The 19449-nt window shown below is 45.5% G+C and overlaps 2 protein-coding genes across 3 annotated transcripts; one reads left to right on the top strand and one right to left on the bottom strand.

Moving 5' to 3' along the window:
* Window positions 1–207: 207 nt before the first annotated feature.
* Window positions 208–3813, top strand: LOC125725078 (uncharacterized). Its single transcript, XM_049001699.1, has 2 exons — window positions 208–528; window positions 1631–3813. Exons 1-2 carry the CDS (start codon window positions 291–293, stop codon window positions 2761–2763), a joined length of 1371 nt encoding a protein of 456 aa, XP_048857656.1. The 5' UTR covers window positions 208–290; the 3' UTR covers window positions 2764–3813.
* Window positions 3658–19273, bottom strand: LOC125725071 (coiled-coil domain-containing protein 158-like). Of its 2 annotated transcripts, XM_049001698.1 has the most exons (21): window positions 19102–19273; window positions 15942–16087; window positions 14997–15077; window positions 14589–14631; window positions 14160–14290; window positions 13324–13427; window positions 12827–12936; window positions 11586–11841; window positions 10840–10916; window positions 9332–9431; window positions 8940–9059; window positions 8473–8847; window positions 7854–8031; window positions 7566–7718; window positions 6350–6462; window positions 6060–6218; window positions 5584–5676; window positions 5307–5420; window positions 5049–5188; window positions 4840–4901; window positions 3658–4690 (listed from the first exon to the last, which is right to left on the bottom strand). In XM_049001698.1, the coding sequence occupies exons 3-21, from the start codon at window positions 15061–15063 to the stop codon at window positions 4527–4529; spliced, it is 2559 nt and encodes an 852-aa protein (XP_048857655.1). In that variant the 5' UTR covers window positions 15064–15077; window positions 15942–16087; window positions 19102–19273; the 3' UTR covers window positions 3658–4526. The 2 variants fall into 2 exon arrangements, with proteins under 2 accessions (XP_048857655.1, XP_048857648.1); XM_049001691.1 differs by lacking the exons at window positions 15942–16087; window positions 19102–19273 and having other exon boundaries at window positions 11604–11841; window positions 14997–15419.
* Between the last annotated feature and the right edge of the window lie 176 nt (window positions 19274–19449).

Raw genomic sequence — 19449 nt, forward strand, 5'->3', positions numbered from 1 at the left:
AACTCATTCCCGAGTACCAAGGTCGCAAAAAAATACCCAACCGATCAATTTTACTTCCAACAGCTGGTGACCACTGGTTGCTCTCAGTATTATATTAATGTTTAATGTTGTACTTTCCATTTTTCCATCTATTTCGGGGGCTGCTGGTGGTCCTACGACTTTATCAACCAATAGGCAGCGGGTTCCACCTGCGCGTGGAGCCCGTTTCGTACCGATTTGGTATCAGGCGCTGCAGCAGGGCAGTGATTTGGTACCGAGGGAGCAGCACTGGCTACTGCATTTCTGCAACAATGTTGCACAGAAGAACCAAAGCGATCGCTGCCGGACGGCGCGATAACAATCGCTTTCTTTGTACGATAGTAAGATACGGACCGGCGGTGGGAGTCGTGATTTTCTCCTTGCTGTCCCTCTGGGCTGTAATTGCTATATACAGGACTATGACCGGTGAAAAGAAGAACAAGAAATACGCGTCGGAGAGGAAAGAAATCTCAACTGAAAGACACGCCCCGTGTAACAGTAAATTAACAGGTAATAAGTACGCTTCCCTGCAGCATAAAATGCAATATGAGTACAGACCATACACAGTTCTCTAATGCAATAGCAGTAGTGTGAGCTATGTAAACGCTGTGAAGGCTACATTTTGAATGACTATGAAATACCCGCTGTTTGAGGATTTAAAGAAAGAGGAAACTTTATTTTTGGATTAGTGTCGGTGATTTACATATGATCTTTTTTCATTCTGCCGGTGTATGTCACGTTTTTTTCTGGGGAAAAAAGCAAAAAAAAAAAAAGTTGTTTAGTACTTTCTGCTAAACATGTAATAGCAGAAAATAATACCTTAACATACAATAATACGCCAATTGGAAAGCCAATAATGGAAAGAAATAATTATTTATAAAAGAAATTAAAGAGAAAGTATCAGCATAGCTTCATAGAAGGTCAGGGACATGCCATTTGGTGCTACCCTACATATCTATCAGCCAGTTAGTATAACGTCCTTTTAGCTCATTGGAATGAAGTTCAAATGCCAGTCGGTGAGTAGATGCAATATGGGCGAGAGAGAAAGAGCAACAGCTCAGGTTTCCGTATGAAATCATTGCGTTAAACGTTTTCAGTATCTCCTGACCTATTCAGTTACTTAAACAACGACTATTACGGCTGAAATTATTCTAAAACCAGAAAGCGCATACAAAGGTCATTTAGTCTAAATCACAGCGGTTCAAATACATGAAAGATATTTTAGCCGATAATACGGCGCCTTACGGGAGCTGATTATATATTTCTTCCAAGGGTCATTATTTTATGTAATTCATGTGGCCAGAAGAGTGTCAATATTAAATTAGTAGGAATCTGATAATGGTGGTATCAAGTCCAGTCATTGAAAAATTAAACATATAACATGATGAAAACGAATGCTTTATGCAGATGAAAGAGAGGTCTTTATAAACATGGGCGTCGCTGCCATTAAATCTGAGGGGGCCTTGTCCCCCTCACATTTCATAATTATTTGTTAGTTTTATGCCAGTGTGTGTCCCCCACTTTCAAAATGCTTCTGACCCTACCTGCGGATAAGTATAATGTTATGTCTTAATTGTTTTCCCTTTTGAAAAATAGTATTTTTATTTTGTAGAGAATTCTGTGGACTGTGCTAAGGACTGCAGAGAAAATGCATGGCTGCCAGGTGAACAGCAGAACCTGTGTGCTCGTTCCACAACAACAGATGAGCTACACCAATGTTTTGAGTCAGGCTTGGGAAAGGAGCAGGAAGAACATCCCGCTCAACTTCATGCAACCGGTCAAGCTGAAACTCCACCTGCACACAGCGACGTCAGCAGTTGCATCACACCAAAATACTGCATGGGTGGCCAACACGAACGCAGCTGCAGTGGTAATGATCATTATCACAATGACCGGCCTGATCTCCCAGCAAAGCTGACTGGCGGTTATCATGGTAGTACGGGGACTGACAGTACCATTGACGAGACTGAAATGAATATAGGAATCTTGGCCTCTGGCTGTGATATACAGGTACAAGACAACCCCAGATTTCCAGTGGTACTGGACACTGAAGTTCACGGCGGATATCCAAATAGTCATCACTGTCTCGAACAGGAGTGTCTCAGCATCCATATAAATGATGATTCAGGGGCAGGAAATATGACCTCAGATAAAAATGAAGACTTAGAGACAGAAAGCAATGTGATGGGTCGGATTTGCGACAAGAACGTCACAGAAGGGACCCTGGACAGTAGCCAACGATTTGCAACGATCAGTACAGGTGTTGGTGAGCATGAGCATGAAGGACTTGTGGATATCTTGGACACAAAATGTACTTTCCCAGAGAGGTATGTAGAGGAACAAGCAGATGCAGACCTGGCTGTAAGTGCATTAAAGGAGTCTAGCTGCCAGAGCTCATTAGATGGGGACCCCATGGGTAAGAGGGTAGTGGTCGTACCACCTATGCCCCAGATGGTGGCGATCCACTTTGGCGTGCACTATATTACCAGATCGCCCTCCCAGCAGCTGGCCATCACAGGCAGCATCCCGGAACTGGGTGACTGGACCAGCTTTGTGCCACTTTGCCAGTCCCCTAATGGCTTGTGGGTCGACACTGTGGCGCTGCCTGCAGACAGACAGGTAGAGTGGAAGTTCGTTCTGGTGGAGGATGGCAAGATTCAGCGCTGGGAAGAGTGTGCAAACCGCCACTTGGTGACTGGCAGTGACAGAGATATTCTGCTTCACAAAGCATGGGGCATCATCTGATAAATAAAGGAGAAGGGCATTAAGGCAGATAGGTTGTGTGCACCATTGCAGTAAATACGTTTATGAGAATATCAATAAAGGATCGGACACTGTTCAAGATATTACTAGTTCTGATATACAGTTGAACCTTCCACATCGTGCTGGGGAGAAAAAGAAAAAAAAAAAAAAAAAAAAATCACATAATTTTTTGGTCCCCTTGGCAAGTGAAGTGAAAAGATATGAGAAACATGACATACAAAGATCACTGCAAGATCACTGCGAGATCACTGCTAGATATCACATGAGAGGCAGCAGTAAACGCGCTTGTCATCCTCCAAACCGGTACTGTACATATATTTTATACATTTATGAGTTACTAAACATTTTGGGCCATGTCTGCAGCTTTTTCAAAACTCCCAAAAAAATCCGTTTTAATTTCTTATGCCGAACGTGTGATAAAATTGCGATGAAAAGTTGCGATGCAGAAGGGTCGACTATATATTGTGTAGGTATTCTTTGTCAATTGCCTTAAAGTCTAAAGTTGTAGTGCTTCTAATCTAAGCTCATGTAGCAGTGCTGACAAACCACAGATTAATTTTGTTGCTTGTTACAGAATTTACTATTTAGAAAGTATTTAGAAAGAAGTTTGGACAGCATTGAATCACAGAGGAATATTAATGTCCAAAGTGTTGGCTGCCAAAGACACCTCAATATGTACATACTTGACTAATTCCTATAAAATGTTTGACTTTTTGCATTTCACTGAGACAAACTGGTTTCCCAGATTCTCACCTGAACAAGAGCTAGATGGTGAACTGGATCTTAATTTTGATTATAATCAAATTTTGGTTGTGAACCATGAGTTACGAAGCATCAGTACTTAAGTCTTTAACACATAACACATAATACAAAGAGCCAAAAATGTAAGCATTTATTTTGCTAAAAAAGGCATTCAGTCCTTAAGTTTTCATAATCAAATATCTTTTGCCTTATGATTATGATTCAGTTTTAAGAAAATATTATAAATGTCAACAGGAACCGGATCCATTAAAAGACTCTGTCCTTGTCCAATACTTGTCGTATCTTCTTTGCCTGGCATTAAAACATCCGTGAAGGAATGTGTGTGCATTTCAGGTTCAGTAAACCACAGTAGACGAATGGTAGCACATTTCCTTGGGGAAAAGACAACACAAAACCAAGCTTGTGTGTCACGGGGACCCTGTACTGAATAAGCAGTCATGGATGGATGAATGAATGAATGGATGGATGGATGGATGGATGCCATCTCAGTGCCCTTCGCACTGCAGAATTGAGTGAGTAACTAAACAGGAACTCAAGACTCAACTTCTCGCCTAACTTGTATATTGCTCTTGACATATGGGTCTGCTATATAAATAGATGTAAACTTTCAAAGTAAAGTTGTAGCTCCTACAACAGAAGACAAACATTGTTTTATAAATATTCTGAGGTTTCTGGTGCAAATTGATGGTGGCACAGAGGCCAGTACTAACTTAGAGACTCACACATAAACGCAAAGTAGTATGCATGACACGGCTACGCCCAGCCGGCACAGGGTACTCGTCCATCGACGGGGAGCCAGCGGAGGACCGCCCCCTGGTTTTCGGTCTGGAGATTCTGGACACTGCCCAGGTTCCTCTGCAGCTTATTCCCTGTCTCCAGTGTCAGTCTCTAGTTGCTGATCAACTATCAATCTCAAGCCTATACGTTGTTCATCAGGCACGATGTGCAATGGATTAAATTCATTTAGAGACATTACTTAGCCATCAGGGTGGAGGCATGCTGGTGCCAAGATTGGTGACCGAGAGTGAGATCTGGGGGCTGGAGGTCAGTAGTGCATAGACAGGGGATCGACGGCCCTGGTCCAACCCGAGCTCAGTCCCCTGCGGTAAAGGGGTGACCCTTGAGGGTGTTTCTGGCAAACCACTTCCTGATGAAGGAAGAACACAAGGTCAGAAGGAAAACCAGCAAACCACAGGACATCAAGGCTACTGCTACTTATGCTACAAGTACAAGAATGCACTTAAGACAGCGGGAAGACATGCAGCAGGAGATAAGGGCAGATGTCGTGAGACTCACCCTCGCAGGAAAAGCCATTGTTCCTCACATCAAAATCAGCAGCATGCAGGGGGCAAACCTCCCTGCAAGCACACAGAAATACAGACTTAGGAATGCATATGACTAAGGCAGGACAGTCAAAAGTATATCCAAAATATAACTATTAAGACTATTAAGAGTAAATAATGCCGCATAAATACACATAAACACAGGTTATAGTTTTTCCTTACAGGCCTGAGGGGCGTGGCCTATCTGGAGCTGACCGCCTGCGAGGGCGGGGCTTGTTGTCGTCCCCTGTCAAACTGCGCAACTCCTGCACCAATGAGTGAAGTTCGAAGGTGGGGTCCTCCGCTAGGGCACCACGGTTAGCCTGCAGCAGTGTAGTTCAGAGGGGAGAGAGATAACAGGACACTCCGAGTCCCAGCGCCGTACAAAGAGGTAATTCAATCTAGACATTAGGGTTACAGGTGATGGACAAGGCTGCTGACCTCTGACTGCGAAGGGTTTTTCTGGATGGTTGGCAACAATGAGGGATGTGAGAAAATCTTTGGATTTGTCTGCTCCAGGTGCACAGTTGTCTGCAGGTTCCGTCCCTGGAGCTCCTAGGGGTGGAGAGAGAGGCCACTGATATACAGCACTACTGCCACCTGTTGTACAGGAGTGGTGCAAAAAAATGAGAACGACCCAGATCCTGCAACAGTTCAAAAATATAACAAAATATAAACAGTAAAGAGATGGGTGACTCCTGCCCCCCAGCGGCCCCACCCTGAGGTCCAGGGCATGCTGGAGCTTCAGCCGGGCCAGCTCCTGCTCCTGCTGCTGCACATGACCCTGGCACTCACCGAACCTGACAGATATCTGCAGAGGAAATTAAAGAAAGGGAGGGTTCAGCACAGGAAGTGATGTCAGAGCGAGAAGCCATGTCTCGTTACTTTTCTTGTGTAGGAAAGAAAAGACGGGGATAAAACAGTGGGAGTTTATGGCAGGAAACAGTGTGACGTTAATGGTCTTAAAGCAGGAAGGGGGTGTCACAGCGGGAGTATAAAACAGAAGGATGCAGAGGCGCCGTAAACTGGGTGGGGGTGGGGAGTCAAGGCATTTCCAAAGGGCCACTAAGCAGCAGGAGGCCAAAAAATTTGGAACATAATTGGACTGGGATTGGGTAGGGGGCCCAAAATCTCTACAAGCATTTCTGGAAGGGTGACTATCATTCAGAAACAATTTTCGGAAGCCTGATATACCTTGCCCAGTGCAGTTTCCAGCCCTTCCACTCTGTCCCTGAGCTGCGTCTCTAGACACCGCAGGGCCTCCACCTCAGCCTGAACGCACCTCCACTCCACGCTCACGCTGGCCAGGCGCCGGCTGCGTTCCCGCTCGTCTGCCACCCAGGCCTGCCTCTCCTAGGCAGCACAGCAGGCCACTCTGACTCACCGGCAGCTACACGGCCAAGGGAACGCGGCACACGGGCGAGCACGTAGACGAGATCCAGCAAGGAGAACCACGAAACCAGATACGGAGAAGGGAACCTTGCCTGGGTCAGGCTGTCCAAGGTCTCCTCCAGCCGCTGGACACGGCTCTGGAGGCTGTCGATTTGCTGGCGCTTGGCGGTGATCTGCCGCTGCATGGCGACAGACGCCTTCAGGCCTAAGAGGGAATGAGAAGGAAGGGTCCTGCAGGTCTAGATTTCAGAGTTCCTCATTACACCATCTATCAGAACACCCTGCTGACTTCTGTCTGTCTTAGTACCCCTTTGGAATCTTGACTATAATTGCCATTAATAGCAAAACGGAAGGAACAGTACTGAATGAGTAAGCCAACAAATTATGACACTTAATAAAAAGGAAATGTCTGTGTGGATGGCATTTGCAGATGTTAAACATTGCTTGTCGATGAGTTGGACTTTTGTTATGAAACCAATAAATTTACAATATTTGTACTGTACTACAATTAAGCATCTGTCCCAAGACTTTCTGAGCGCTGTATGTCCAAATTGGACATGAAAGACCTCCAATATTTTTTAATAATCTGTGAATAAGTACAACATTATTACGTCATTGCACAGTAGGTACAAGAAATAATTGATGGTGTCTTATCTGTTTAATCATTAATATTTAGAGCAGTGTTTCCCAATCTGGTCCTTGGATCCATGTTTTTGCGCCCTCAAAGCTCCCTGCCAGACATACCACATTTTTGCTGCAGAAACAGGAGCAAAAAAGTGAACGGTCTGTGGGTCCCTGAGAAGCAGATTGGGAAACACCGATTTAGAACATGAATGAGCAGTGAGCCACAGGCCTTTGGTCAGCTGTGGTCAATGAGCCCTCCCAACCCGCCTTTGGTTTCAGTAACCCGACAGTCACATGACTAATCTTTGCTGATATACTAGCTAAAACTAGCACTGGTTAAAACCCAACACCTCGGCCTGACCTCCTTGCTGAGCTAATCACCAGGTCTCCCAGGAAGGCTGTTGGTATTTTTGGCTTCTGGGAGTTTTGTCCTATAAATAAACATTCCTCTGTCTCCTCCTAGCACAGCACCAGGATTACCACTGACCTTTTGGACAGCTGGAATTTGGCAGAGGCTCTAAAAGGCTTGAGTCCGCATGGAAGATCCAGAGAAACTTGGAGTCTAGCTACAACCACATGGAACTATTCACTTCCTCTGTACCTGCCCAGCATACAGGTCCAGACTTCCCCGTCACCTACCCTTCTGCAGGGTACAGAGTACGGGCTCAAGGCAGCAGAACCTACCATGTCTGTCCGCTCCATCCGTGGCCTTCAAAGCCCTCTTGGTGTGGTACAGCTCACTGCGCGCTACCCGCAGCTGGGCCCTCAGATGGATATTGGCGTTCTCCAGTTCAGCTTGATGGGCTCCGTGACTCTGCTTAAGGGACGCCTGCTCCTCTGAGAAAAGACTCAAAACGTGAGCGACTCACGCTCAAACGGAAAAAGGACATGACAGTAAGCAGGAGGCCTCAGAAGAGTAATCAGTGAGTGACATGATAGCGTGTCACAGTATGTTATGGTAAACAGGGTCACCCATCAAGGCGTCCAATTGCACGCTCTGAGCTTTCAGCTCGTTGGCCAGATGCTGCCTCTCCAGTACGATTTTCTCCAGGCTGCAACCCTTCTCCCTCAGGGTGGCCTGCACTTCACACAGCTCCCTCTCTAAGGCGGCGGCTCTGGATTCCTGCTGTTCCAAGCGGACCTGCTTCACCTCAGACACAACAGAGGCAGCGTCTCAAAACAACACACGCACAAGTGAATACTGCTGAAATCACTCAAGCTGGAACACATGCTGCAATCTGTATCCTTTCAGCTACCCTCTGTCAGGTCTGTAAGAACAATGCCACCTGTTGGATTAACAGCGCATTACACCGGGCAAGCACTCCATCAAGCCAGCCGGCATCCCCAAACGCCAATGGACACGTCCAAACAAACATACAAATTAACCTGCAAACCAACCCATACACAAATCTGAAGGCACTTATGCAAAGTAACCCAGACACACGCAGATACGACCTTCAAGGAAGGCAGTCAAGGTCAGTGAAACCCACAACCAGATGGAGGCACAGACACACACACACACACACACACACACACACACACACACACACACACACACACACACACACACACACACAGCACCCTGCTGCACCTCCAGCTTGTGTTGATTCAGCTGGTCACTCATGTGGCTCCTGTCTGTCTGCATGGCATCCAGGCTGCAACTCTGCCCCTCGGCTAACCGAGCGAGACCATCCAGCTGCAGCTGCAGTTGCTTCACTGTGCCCTCCCTGTCTTCCAGCTTTAACCGCAGGGCTGCGCTCTCTGCCTGCAGCTCCAAAACACGGGGCTCTGCCTCCAGCTCCTGCCGACGACCCTGCTTAAGGGAGGCTGCCCGCGCTTCCAGCTGCTTGGCCTCCAGGTGGCGCCGGTCCAGCTCCTCTCGCAGCGCATCCAAGGCAGAGGTGCGTGCCATGTCTCGCTCGCAAAGCAGCTGGTTCTGCTCCTTCTGGGTCTGATGTAGATCCGCCTGCACCAGAAAGAAAAGCGGACGGGGTTCCTGAGCACGCCTTCCACCCCAAGAGCAGGACATCTGTGTGCTCAACAGCAGGAATGTGGTACCATTAGCTGGGACAGCTGACAGTACTGATCCTGGACCTGCTGGACACTGGGTTCCCTGATCACCCGGGCCTCTTTCATCTGGGCTTGACCTTCAAATAACCGTTGCTGTAGCACCCCCGTCTGGTGGGAGGATAGATAGATGTGCATGCAGATATACAACCTAAGGAACGGACTGATCTGCAATACACAAAGACTGTAGCTAAACGTTCAGAACTAGACAGAATGATTCGGTTGCATTGTCGCATTTTCTAATGGCCCATAGACCAATACACTAAGAGCACTCCGGGTGCTTTGCTTTCAACACCAGTGGTCACCAATGACAACAATTGAATCTGGACTACACAATCCCTGCCGTACCCCCTACTGCATGTTTGGTAGAAGGGTATGCTCACCTGCTCCAAGGGTGCCTTCTGGGCATGTACAGCAGAGAGGGGGTTCTCAACATTATTAATCTGCTTCTGGTACACAGAGATCTGAGCTGCAGTCCGTTTCCTGGATGTCAGGGATATGGGCAGAGGTCAGACTCACTTGTGTGTGACAGATGCATCCAATGCATCTAGGGGTGTGTACTCATACTAGGCAACCTGTACCGTGACCGAGCACCTTTCAGTCCCAATGTCTAATTTGTTTGACTAGTGTGATCACTTGAAGAGGTGGACCTGGTCGCATCTAGAGTGGTCACTAACTGTGCCCAAGCACGTAATACAGGCATGACATCAATGAAAGTCATGCAGTGACAAACATTTAACGAACACAGTGGAATAATGGATCACTTTAGTCTACAGCAGAAATGCAATGTGTGCTGGAAATTTGGGCTGACAAGAGTGTCCAGGAACAGCTTGGATGCAGCACACAAAAAGCCCAAGATGTCAGGTAAAATATGGGACAGTCGTCTTATACCTGCAGCACGGTTTAATGAAAATGGCTGCATTGCATTCTGCATAAATCTATAAGGGGGCCATGTGTCACCGTGCCCAAAATAATTCAATAAATAAACAAAACAACTCAAAACGAATAAGCCACAGAATAACATCATTGACACATAGTGATGTTGAACACGGGGCGGCATGGTGGTGCAGTGGTTAGCACTGTTGCCTCACATCTTGGTCCCAGGTTCGAGTCTTCGCCTGGGTCACATGTGTGTGGAGTTTGCATGTTCTCCCCATGTCGTCGTGGGGTTTCCTCTGGGTACTCCGGTTTCCCCCCACGGTCCAAAAACATGCTTAGGCTGATTGGACTTGCTAAATTGCCCATAGGTGTGCATGTGTGAGTGAATGGTGTGTGAGTGTGCCCTGTGATGGGCTGGCCCCCCATCCTGGGTTGTTCCCTGACTCATGCCCATTGCTTCCGGGATAGGCTCCGGACTCCCCGCGACCCAGTAGGATAAGCGGTTTGGAAAATGGATGGATGATGTTGAACACAGGCTTCGGCCTGCAACGTTAGAAGCAATGTGAACGCAGACCAGAGGGGGAGTGGGGAAGGTGGACAACTGTGGTTGGACACTGTACAAGGCAACTGGGCCAAAGTGTTAGTACACCCAAAGTGAATAATTTATCTTTGATCGTCATCTATACTATAATGTGCTATGGGTCCATTAACCAAAGTAACTGCAGCACGACTAAATACAAAGCAATTATGGGTCTTTAGAGATAAGACAGAGGGCTTTCTTTCTGTAGAAAATTAATCTTGGCCAACTATTGGCCATTTCAAAAACCCGCACCCACACTGGCCCTCCATGGATCAGGTTTCCCGCCCCTGTCCTAGAGGATGGTGGCACATTATGTTCAGAGCCACTGAGCTTCTCCCTGATCACCACCACCTCCGGACCATGGCTGACCCCCCTTCACTGCCCCCCGGGTTACAAGCACACAGGCTGCGAGGCGTGCAGATGAACCTTTACCTCTCCGCCTTCTCCTTCACCAGACGGACTGCTTTTTCCTGACATTCAGATCTCAACACTTCCAGCTGTTCTTCCAACTGAGGGAACACGAGACAGACGCTTAACGCAAGCAGACATACCGCGACGCCCCTCAATACCAAAAATACAGTCTCTCTCAGTCACCGACAGCAGGCCAGGTCAGCAACTGTGGAAAAATTATTTGAAAGACAAGGAAACAGGCCGTTAGAAATATTTACATAACATTCAGGATGTGTTTTACTGTCTTGATAGGAATACTGACAATCACCTTTCCCCGGGAGGAAGTTTGTAAAATGCAGAGTGTTCCGCAAGCAAATGAGAATGACCTGCATCTTAACATACTCCCATTATAGGCTGAATAAGTGTTTATCTTGGCCAATGAATCAACAAGAATAAATGCAACATTTCATGATGTTCCGCACAGGGTGTCTAACCTCATTAACAGCAATAACAGCCTGGTATGAAGTCAGCTGATGCAGAAAAAAACCTATGGGGTACTACCCATATTATTCATGCTACTACCCATAGGTGGAAATGGATCTTAGATGGCCTGTTGACTAAGATGATTTTAGCTTACAGCAGTGTTTCTCAGGGACCCCCAGACAGTATACATTTTTGCTCTCTCCCAGCTCCCAGGACCAGGTATTCAGTGTTCTTGATTGGCTGGGAGCCAGTAGGGAGTAAAAATGTGGACCGTATGAGGAGTGGATTGAGAAACACTGGCTTACAGGATGAGAGTGTCTTACGGGCTGCAGTCTAGCCCACAGGCCGGCATTCTCAGCCTCCAGGTCCCTTTGCACCATCTCCACGGCGACACCCAGCTGTCTCCCGTCATCCGGTCCCGGCGCCGCAAACGGCACTCTGTCGCAGCGGCCTGTGCGTGCCGACAGCGCGGCGCCCACCTCTCGAAGCGCCCGCTCCAGCGCCCCCTGCTTCCGGCAGAGGTCCTCCTGCGCATCCGCCTGCCTGCGGGACTCCATGGCACTGCATGGCACACGGACAGGCTGGCAGCTCAGAACCACTACGCACGTTCGGGAAAACCGGAAGGGGGTGACACTGAGGACCAGTTAAACACGACTTCAAATCGCCACATTATTATCGTCTGCCTGTTTTATGAGTCATCCTCGATGGACAACGAAAGCAGATGCTTTAATTAAACGCCTTTTACACTTTTGCGAATTTATAAATTATAATCCAGCCACTCTAGGTGAACTCACTGAGAAGGAAGAACAATGTACCAGTTTCTCTCACACACGTAGGTCAGACAGGTGTGGTCACATTGGGAAGCAAACATGTTGCTGGGGGCAGCGTGTGGATCAGTGGGCTAAACCACCATGCCTGTGATCAGAAGGTCACTGGTTCGAGCCTCACCACATCTGAGAGTCCTTGGACAAGGCCCATAACCCACAGCTCCCTGGGTGCCTCTTACAGGCAGTTTGCTCTCACCTACAGAGAGCAAGTCAGGGGAGGCGTATAGAGAATTTCCCCACGGGGATCAATAAAGTATCAATTAATATTATTATTGTTCAATAACTTGACCTCCTGGTTTTGCCAAGCTGGTGCCAAAAATTCACGTTCTGAAAAACTTCTTGGCGTGAATAAGCTGTTTCGTCTCACTGATACTTTCTTATCTACTCTCTTTTAGATTTCCACATACCTGTCATTTTCACTGTGACATGTTACTTCTAAGCAAGTACTGTAATTTTACACCAGTGTTCACTAACTGTCCCTGACAGCATCTGGATTACCAGATGACTTATTCAGGTTAAACCACAGCAAGTGTTGACGACCTCCAGCAGAAACCACTATCTTCGCAGCCTCTATTCAAGGTTGTAAAAATGCAGAGATTATCCACCGTACTGAAAGATTTAGACACGTACAAATGCCCTATATCTCCAGGTATTTGGTACCTTTAAAATAATTTAGGATTTAATTCCCATGACAGTGAAGGTGTAAAGGAAAGGCTGACCTCCAGTGTGCAAGGACCTCCCTCTCCGCCCGAGCCTCCTGCAGCTGGGTCTGCAGCCGGTCCACAGCCTGCTGCAGCGGAAGCTCCTGCTGCTCGTGGAGCCTGTGGTCCTGGAGCATACATTACAATCAGCACTCTGCCATTCTCAGAAGCAGAATTATCATTACTGTGATTTTATTATTAAGTAAAACACTTTTATCCAATGGCTCTACAAATGCTGTAATCTGCACTTAACAAGCTAAATATTAGTTTCAAGAATTTGTTGCATGTATATAGTACTATGAAATTTGTACAATGACTAAATACAAGGGCAGACAAAATAACACTGCAGAACACAATTAATCACATACACAAAAAAACCCTGAAGTCTATTGAAGTGTCAAATGTCCAACCATACATATAATTAGATCATAGAATATTATGTATTGGCCTGGGATTTGAACCAATAACTTCTAGTCATGCGTGCATCCTATTGAGAGAGCAAAAGCAACTCCTACCTCGCTGTGGCGCATCTGCCACAAAGAGTCCTGTGGCGAGGTCTGCTCTACGCGGCCTTCTTTACCCTCCTGGGCGAAGTGGCCCTCTGGCATGGCAGGGCTGACTGTACCAGCCGGGGAAAGAAGCACACGGTCACATGATTCGAATAGGTGCTCAGCTTCTGCTAGCTGTAGGACAGTATGACACAACTCAAGGTCTATTTCCAGAGGTCTTCCTCATGGATGGATGGGTGAATGGATCAATGGAATGACTCGCAGAGGAATGGCGATCACTCAGATTCAGTGTTTGGTGGCATACAACTGGCATGCGGGCAAATTCTTCAGACTAATCTGAATTGCAGATATCATACCTACTCTTCCAGTTAAATCCTGTGCAAATCACATTTATACATGTACAGCCCGCTACGTTGCAGTGTGCTGTTATGCCCGATACCATGAGAGACAATTTCTAAAATAATTCCTAATCGCTCCTCATGCCTTATAATCAGCATTTCTAATGTATGGGCCAGACAGTTGTGGCTTCACCTCCCCAGCGTTGTGAAATTCCCCCAGAGCCCTGGCTCTGTGCTTATGGGAGTCTGCATATCTGCACAGGTGCCTTGCGTTTGTGTGCATTTCCTCTGGGCTTTCTGGTACCCACTGACCCAGCTGCCCTAAGCGTTGTGACCAAGTGTTCCGCACAGGGTGTACGCTACAGGAAGACTGCAACCACAATGGCTAAAGACGTCATTAAAGACATTTTAGTTTAAATGCATGACGGATTAATGGACTGATTTTAACCCAAGCCACCCATTACATGCTGTGCCCAGTACGTGTCTCCATGAACTGACAATCACCCTTTAAGGGCTGTAACTGGAGAGGACCCAACGCTGGGGTCTGTCCAATCCCCTCCAAGGTGAGCTGGGTGGCACGCTCCACCTCCCTCTGCATTTCCTGGGTCTCCATGATACACCGGTGCAGCTCCTCACTAGTTATTTTTCACCCACAGGGAAAAGGACAAAACAACCAGGAGGGAGAGAATGACTGTCATATACGGGGTGAGATTCAGGTGCATATGACATACAGATCAAGACCATTCAAACAGAGCAAGTGCAGTGCAATACTACTCAAAAAGAGGACTCAGTACTATAGGTTTCTGGTTACAAATGAAAAGCCAGGGAATCATACCACTGATTTAACTCACTTATACAGGAGAGAGTTCACCGAAGAGAAGCCACCATTTCTAAGTTCTTATTTATAAATTACTTTATCCTCGAAATTCATACCTCAGTTCCTCCAGATGGCGGTTTCTTTTCTGACATACTGTCCCTGTAAACAATACCAATTGACGCAATTAAAGTTTCTTTCACCTCAATTCATTCAAATCGCGATGTAAAAACGGTATTTTTCCAAATAAAAATGACACCTACATTACTTTGTTCTCTCTAACATAAGCTATATATATATATATATATATATACACACACATACATACATACATACATACACACACTGTAATTTGTAGTGATATTTAAGCGAAATATAAGTGTTAATAATTAACTCTAACAAATTCCTCTTACTTAAAATGATCAGGTTATAAAATATAATCAAAACACAATAGCAGTGCGAGTGTGATGTAAATAAAATTTAACCAAGAAGATAATGAGAGTATAACGTCGGGAGCGGGACGTTACCGTCGGCCGGAGGAGTCCTGCGGGCACGCGGCGCGTCCTCCGCAGCCAAGCACGAGCTCGCAGCCATGCCGCAATCATGGGCTACAAAAAGGGGTTCATCCACTTTATTCTTGCCCTGGCGTCCATAAAACATTTTCCTCGCAAAACATTAAAATTGGAAGGAGAATATGAATTTTTAGCGCAAAGCAGACGGCTAGCTAACCCTGTTAACCAGTCAGAGGGCTACATCTCCAAGGCAACCGCTCAACTTACTGAAAACAACTGAAAAACTTTGATTTTTTTCAACACAATACACATATGTTTAAAGCGACACCTCATTCTGCCCATCTAAGTACCACTCTTCCATTTCTTCACCCTTTACTTTAAAAACTTTCATGCTGTATCCATCATCTTAAAATTACAAGGACACCTGTGCGGTTTAAACGCACCCCCCCCCCCTTCAAAGACCTTATTGTCACAAAATGGGATTGTGGGCCCTGTAGTTTTCTATTGTGATTCATTGTTGATGATTAAAAGAAAAAAAAACAATACATCAAATTCGTTGGTACATGTACTATAGATGATACTATTTTGACCAGATGTTTAAGATATCTTACAAGTTTTGTAATTCGGGTCCGAATAACTTCAATACGTTGTACTTGCATTTACGTCATGTGCCTTGACAATAACGTTGAATCTTAATCTTAATAACGGGCACTTCGACGTAAGCCACGTTATGATCCCGACATAGGTTAACCACCTGAAAGTTGGCATCTATTTGCAACTTTTTAAATAATTGGAAATGCCGCTGTATGTTGAAATAATGTAGAACCAAACAGAAAGGTTAACTTTAAATAGGTCTAATCGAAAACCCCTCAAAATGGGACATGGTACGTCTATTGTATGGCCGCGGGCTAAACAAATCAAAAATAATTTTTTACATTTTACGTGCTTGCCGACACAAACCGTTTTCCTGGTTACAAATCCGACATCAGTGTGGTTCATAAAAAGCTTGATGGAAATCGTTATGGCGCCCTCTGTGGATAACTTTCGCATCGCAGCTAAATCGCGTACTAAGCACCGATGTCTAATCAAAGAAGTCCTTACGAAGCCTGGGGAGACAAAGAAAGACGATTGTAGAGCCTGTTTAGGATGCCTTCAGCCGCCTTATTTTAGACCTCAGGAACTACAAAATAATACACAATTAATAATAATAATAATAATAAATAATAATCATGAATTCAAAATCACTTATTTTGGATAAATCCAAAGACATTCATAGTCGTTTAGTTTATCTAATAATAGACAAGCAAAATCTTCAGATAACGTATTGATTCAGAATGAATTTAACAGAGCACTCAAATGTAACATTTAAGCAGATCTAATTCGTTCAATTAATAGTGCACTTGAGCCCCGAGACTCGTTATTGAATAAACCATTGGAAGATAGATTGATGGATTACTGCCCTACCCTAATATTTTGCGATCCTAATATTTTTTTCTAATGATGTACGTATGATTCAGGCACGTAGCCAGTTAGCAAAATTACAGGGTAGCTGCTGGTCTGTAAAATGTACCGAGGGGGAGCGATAACTATTTCTTGCAACAAGCCTGCTATGATCTGCCTTTTATTAATTGTAAATAAAGCTTTACATCAAATCTTTCGGCGATTAACAAGAAAACGTTTTCGAATCCTAACAGGTAAATTAAATTATTATTAAGAATATTATGCCAATTTCCAAGGAATTAGTATATCTGCCAATTCATCACAAACGGGATAAGAAATGCATTTCGTAAATTAAAGCTTACAACATACCAATGGCCTAGCCATATACACAGTTCACACATAGGTTATTAGGCTACGAAAGATTCCGTGCATTATCTGCCAGAAAGATGTTGCAGGCTCTGCTGAACTGTGACCCCTATTCAGAAAACACGTCTGAAGGGGTGGATCTTAATTCAGTCACACGTAAGCATGAAGGGCAATCGTCCGATGGTCTGTAGTCCTCCGCTCTGGTGAAATCGCGCTGTTATTAGACAATTTCTGCTATTTAAATATTCAGATCTTCGTATTATATTTGTTTCCATTCAGCGGGGGTTTTACAAAATATGGAGTATACAGCAGCATTTGAGATTGCATTGGGCGTAAAACATTTAAGCTCATTTCTCAGAAAAAACGGCGTGTGTTTACATGGCCACTAGGTGGCAAAATATACTAATTTATCCAACCATCCATCTTCCACCTGCTTGTCCTGAACAGGGTCGCAGAAGACCTGGAACCAATCCGAAACAAAGAGGCACAAGACACATATACATCGTGAATGGGATGCTAGTCCATCTCAGGGCACATGCATACACACACACCCGTTTGTACTCATATGTTTGTGGGGAAAATCCATTCATTTCTATTTGCAAAACCCAACTCATGTGAAAAGGGAGTCAATGTACCCAGAAGATCCTGACATATGGTGCACATGCCGTTTCCATACAGAGAGAGAAGATGGAATTTAAGCCCAGAGCTGTGAGGTCACAGTGCTACATACTAGACCACTGTGCTGGACTGTGAAAAAAATTCAGCTGTGGACTTCGGGCTCCCCCATGGTAAATTTTGCCAGCCCACAAACCTGGAATGCCAAGTTGCCAGTCCCCCACCCCATTTTGTACTTTATCTGATCGCTATCAGTATGCCCATGTGAACAATGAATCATCCAAGGCCACAAAAGTTGAATATGGTGTCCCACAGGGATCAGTCCTGGGCCCGCTACTGTTTACCCTATACATGCTACCTCTTGGTAACATTATTAGAAATCATGGTGTTGGGTTTCATTGTTATGCAGATGATACACAGTTGTTCATATCTGTTAACCCTGATGATATATCACTGCTATCTTGGTTAGAAGACTGTCTATTAGATATCCGGTGCTGGATGGCAAACAATTTCCTTATGTTAAACACAGAAAAAACAGAAGTTCTGGTAATTGGTCCCAAGGCTGCTAGAAATAAGTTTCACCACCTCAACGTTGGTAGCCTTCCTACACAACCTAACATGGTGGTTAGAAATCTTGGCGTTCTTGTCGATTCAGATCTATGCTTTGATGCTCACATAAGAAGTACTACTAGAACTGCATTTTATCATCTACGGAACATAGCCAAGTTTCGTAAGATGCTCTCACTTAATGATGCAGAAAAACTAATACATGCCTTCGTAAGTTCCAAACTGGATTACTGTAATGCCCTCCTATCGGGTTGCCCGTCTGGATCCTTGCATAAACTTCAGATGGTACAGAATGCGGCAGCCAGAGTTCTAACAAACACTAAAAAATTTGATCATATTAGACCGGTCTTATCCTCTCTTCATTGGCTGCCAGTTAAGTCTCGAATTGACTATAAAATACTGCTATTAACTTATAAAGCACTAAATGGCCTTGCACCAGAATACCTTAGTGATCTGCTGACCACATACAACCCTCCACGCTTGCTTCGCTCTCAAGCCATGGGATATCTGTTAGTACCCAGGGTAGAAAGAGCTACGGCAGGCTGCAGAGCTTTCTCCTACAGAGAAGAGGAATGGTCTTCCACCGGATGTGCGGGTTTCAGGTTCACTCTCAATATTCAAGTCCAGACTAAAAACACACCTGTTTAGTTTAGCGTATAGGGACACTAGTTCTAGCTCTAGCTAACTCTTCACTCCCAGTCAGACCTGTAGTGTGAGGTGTAGAGCTGGGTGGGGATCGGTGCCATTGACTTTGGATAAACTGGATTGTCAGTGCTGTCACTCTAGCTTCGCAATCTCTTGTGGAACTGGAGTGCTGACATTTCAGGGACTCCCCATGCCTGCATTCCCACTTGCCTCTCCCTCCTATTGATGCTGCCATAGCCATATCTGCCGGAGCTTGCACATTGCACTTCATATTGCACTCACCTAGCTTTTAGCACTGCCAATAGCCTCCTCTACTTTGCCTAATTGTACATTTTATTTCCCCTACTCCTCCTGGGGGGTGATGCCTGGAGACCTCAATCTATCAAGATATCCAGCACACCCGGCAACATGTGACGTCGCCACCACCAGTGACGTCCCTGCATCCAGCTCGCCGTTCTGATCTTCCATGTATGACCCGCTGCCTTACCTCTGGTTGCCTGGCGATTGGAAGAAGACTCGGCATCGGCATTGACTTGTCATCTTCCTTGCTCTCCAGTTATTTCCCAAATCTTATGATTGGGACAATGTGACTTGGCCCATCTCTGGCACTTAACCATCTCTCTATTTGACTATCCCTGCCGGCCCCTGGAGGATGGGCTCCCCCTTTGAGTCTGGTCCCTCTCAAGGTTTCTTCCTTCTAGGGAGATTTTCCTTGCCACTGTCGCCTATGGCTTACTCACTGGGGGCTTTGGGTGAGGATGCTGTAAAGCGCTTTGAGACAATGTAATGTTGTGATAATGCGCTATATAAAAATAAATTTGTTGTTGTTGTTGTT

Source organism: Brienomyrus brachyistius, chromosome 2 (genome assembly GCF_023856365.1).
Source record: "Brienomyrus brachyistius isolate T26 chromosome 2, BBRACH_0.4, whole genome shotgun sequence".
NCBI classification, from domain to species: Eukaryota; Metazoa; Chordata; class Actinopteri; order Osteoglossiformes; family Mormyridae; genus Brienomyrus; species Brienomyrus brachyistius.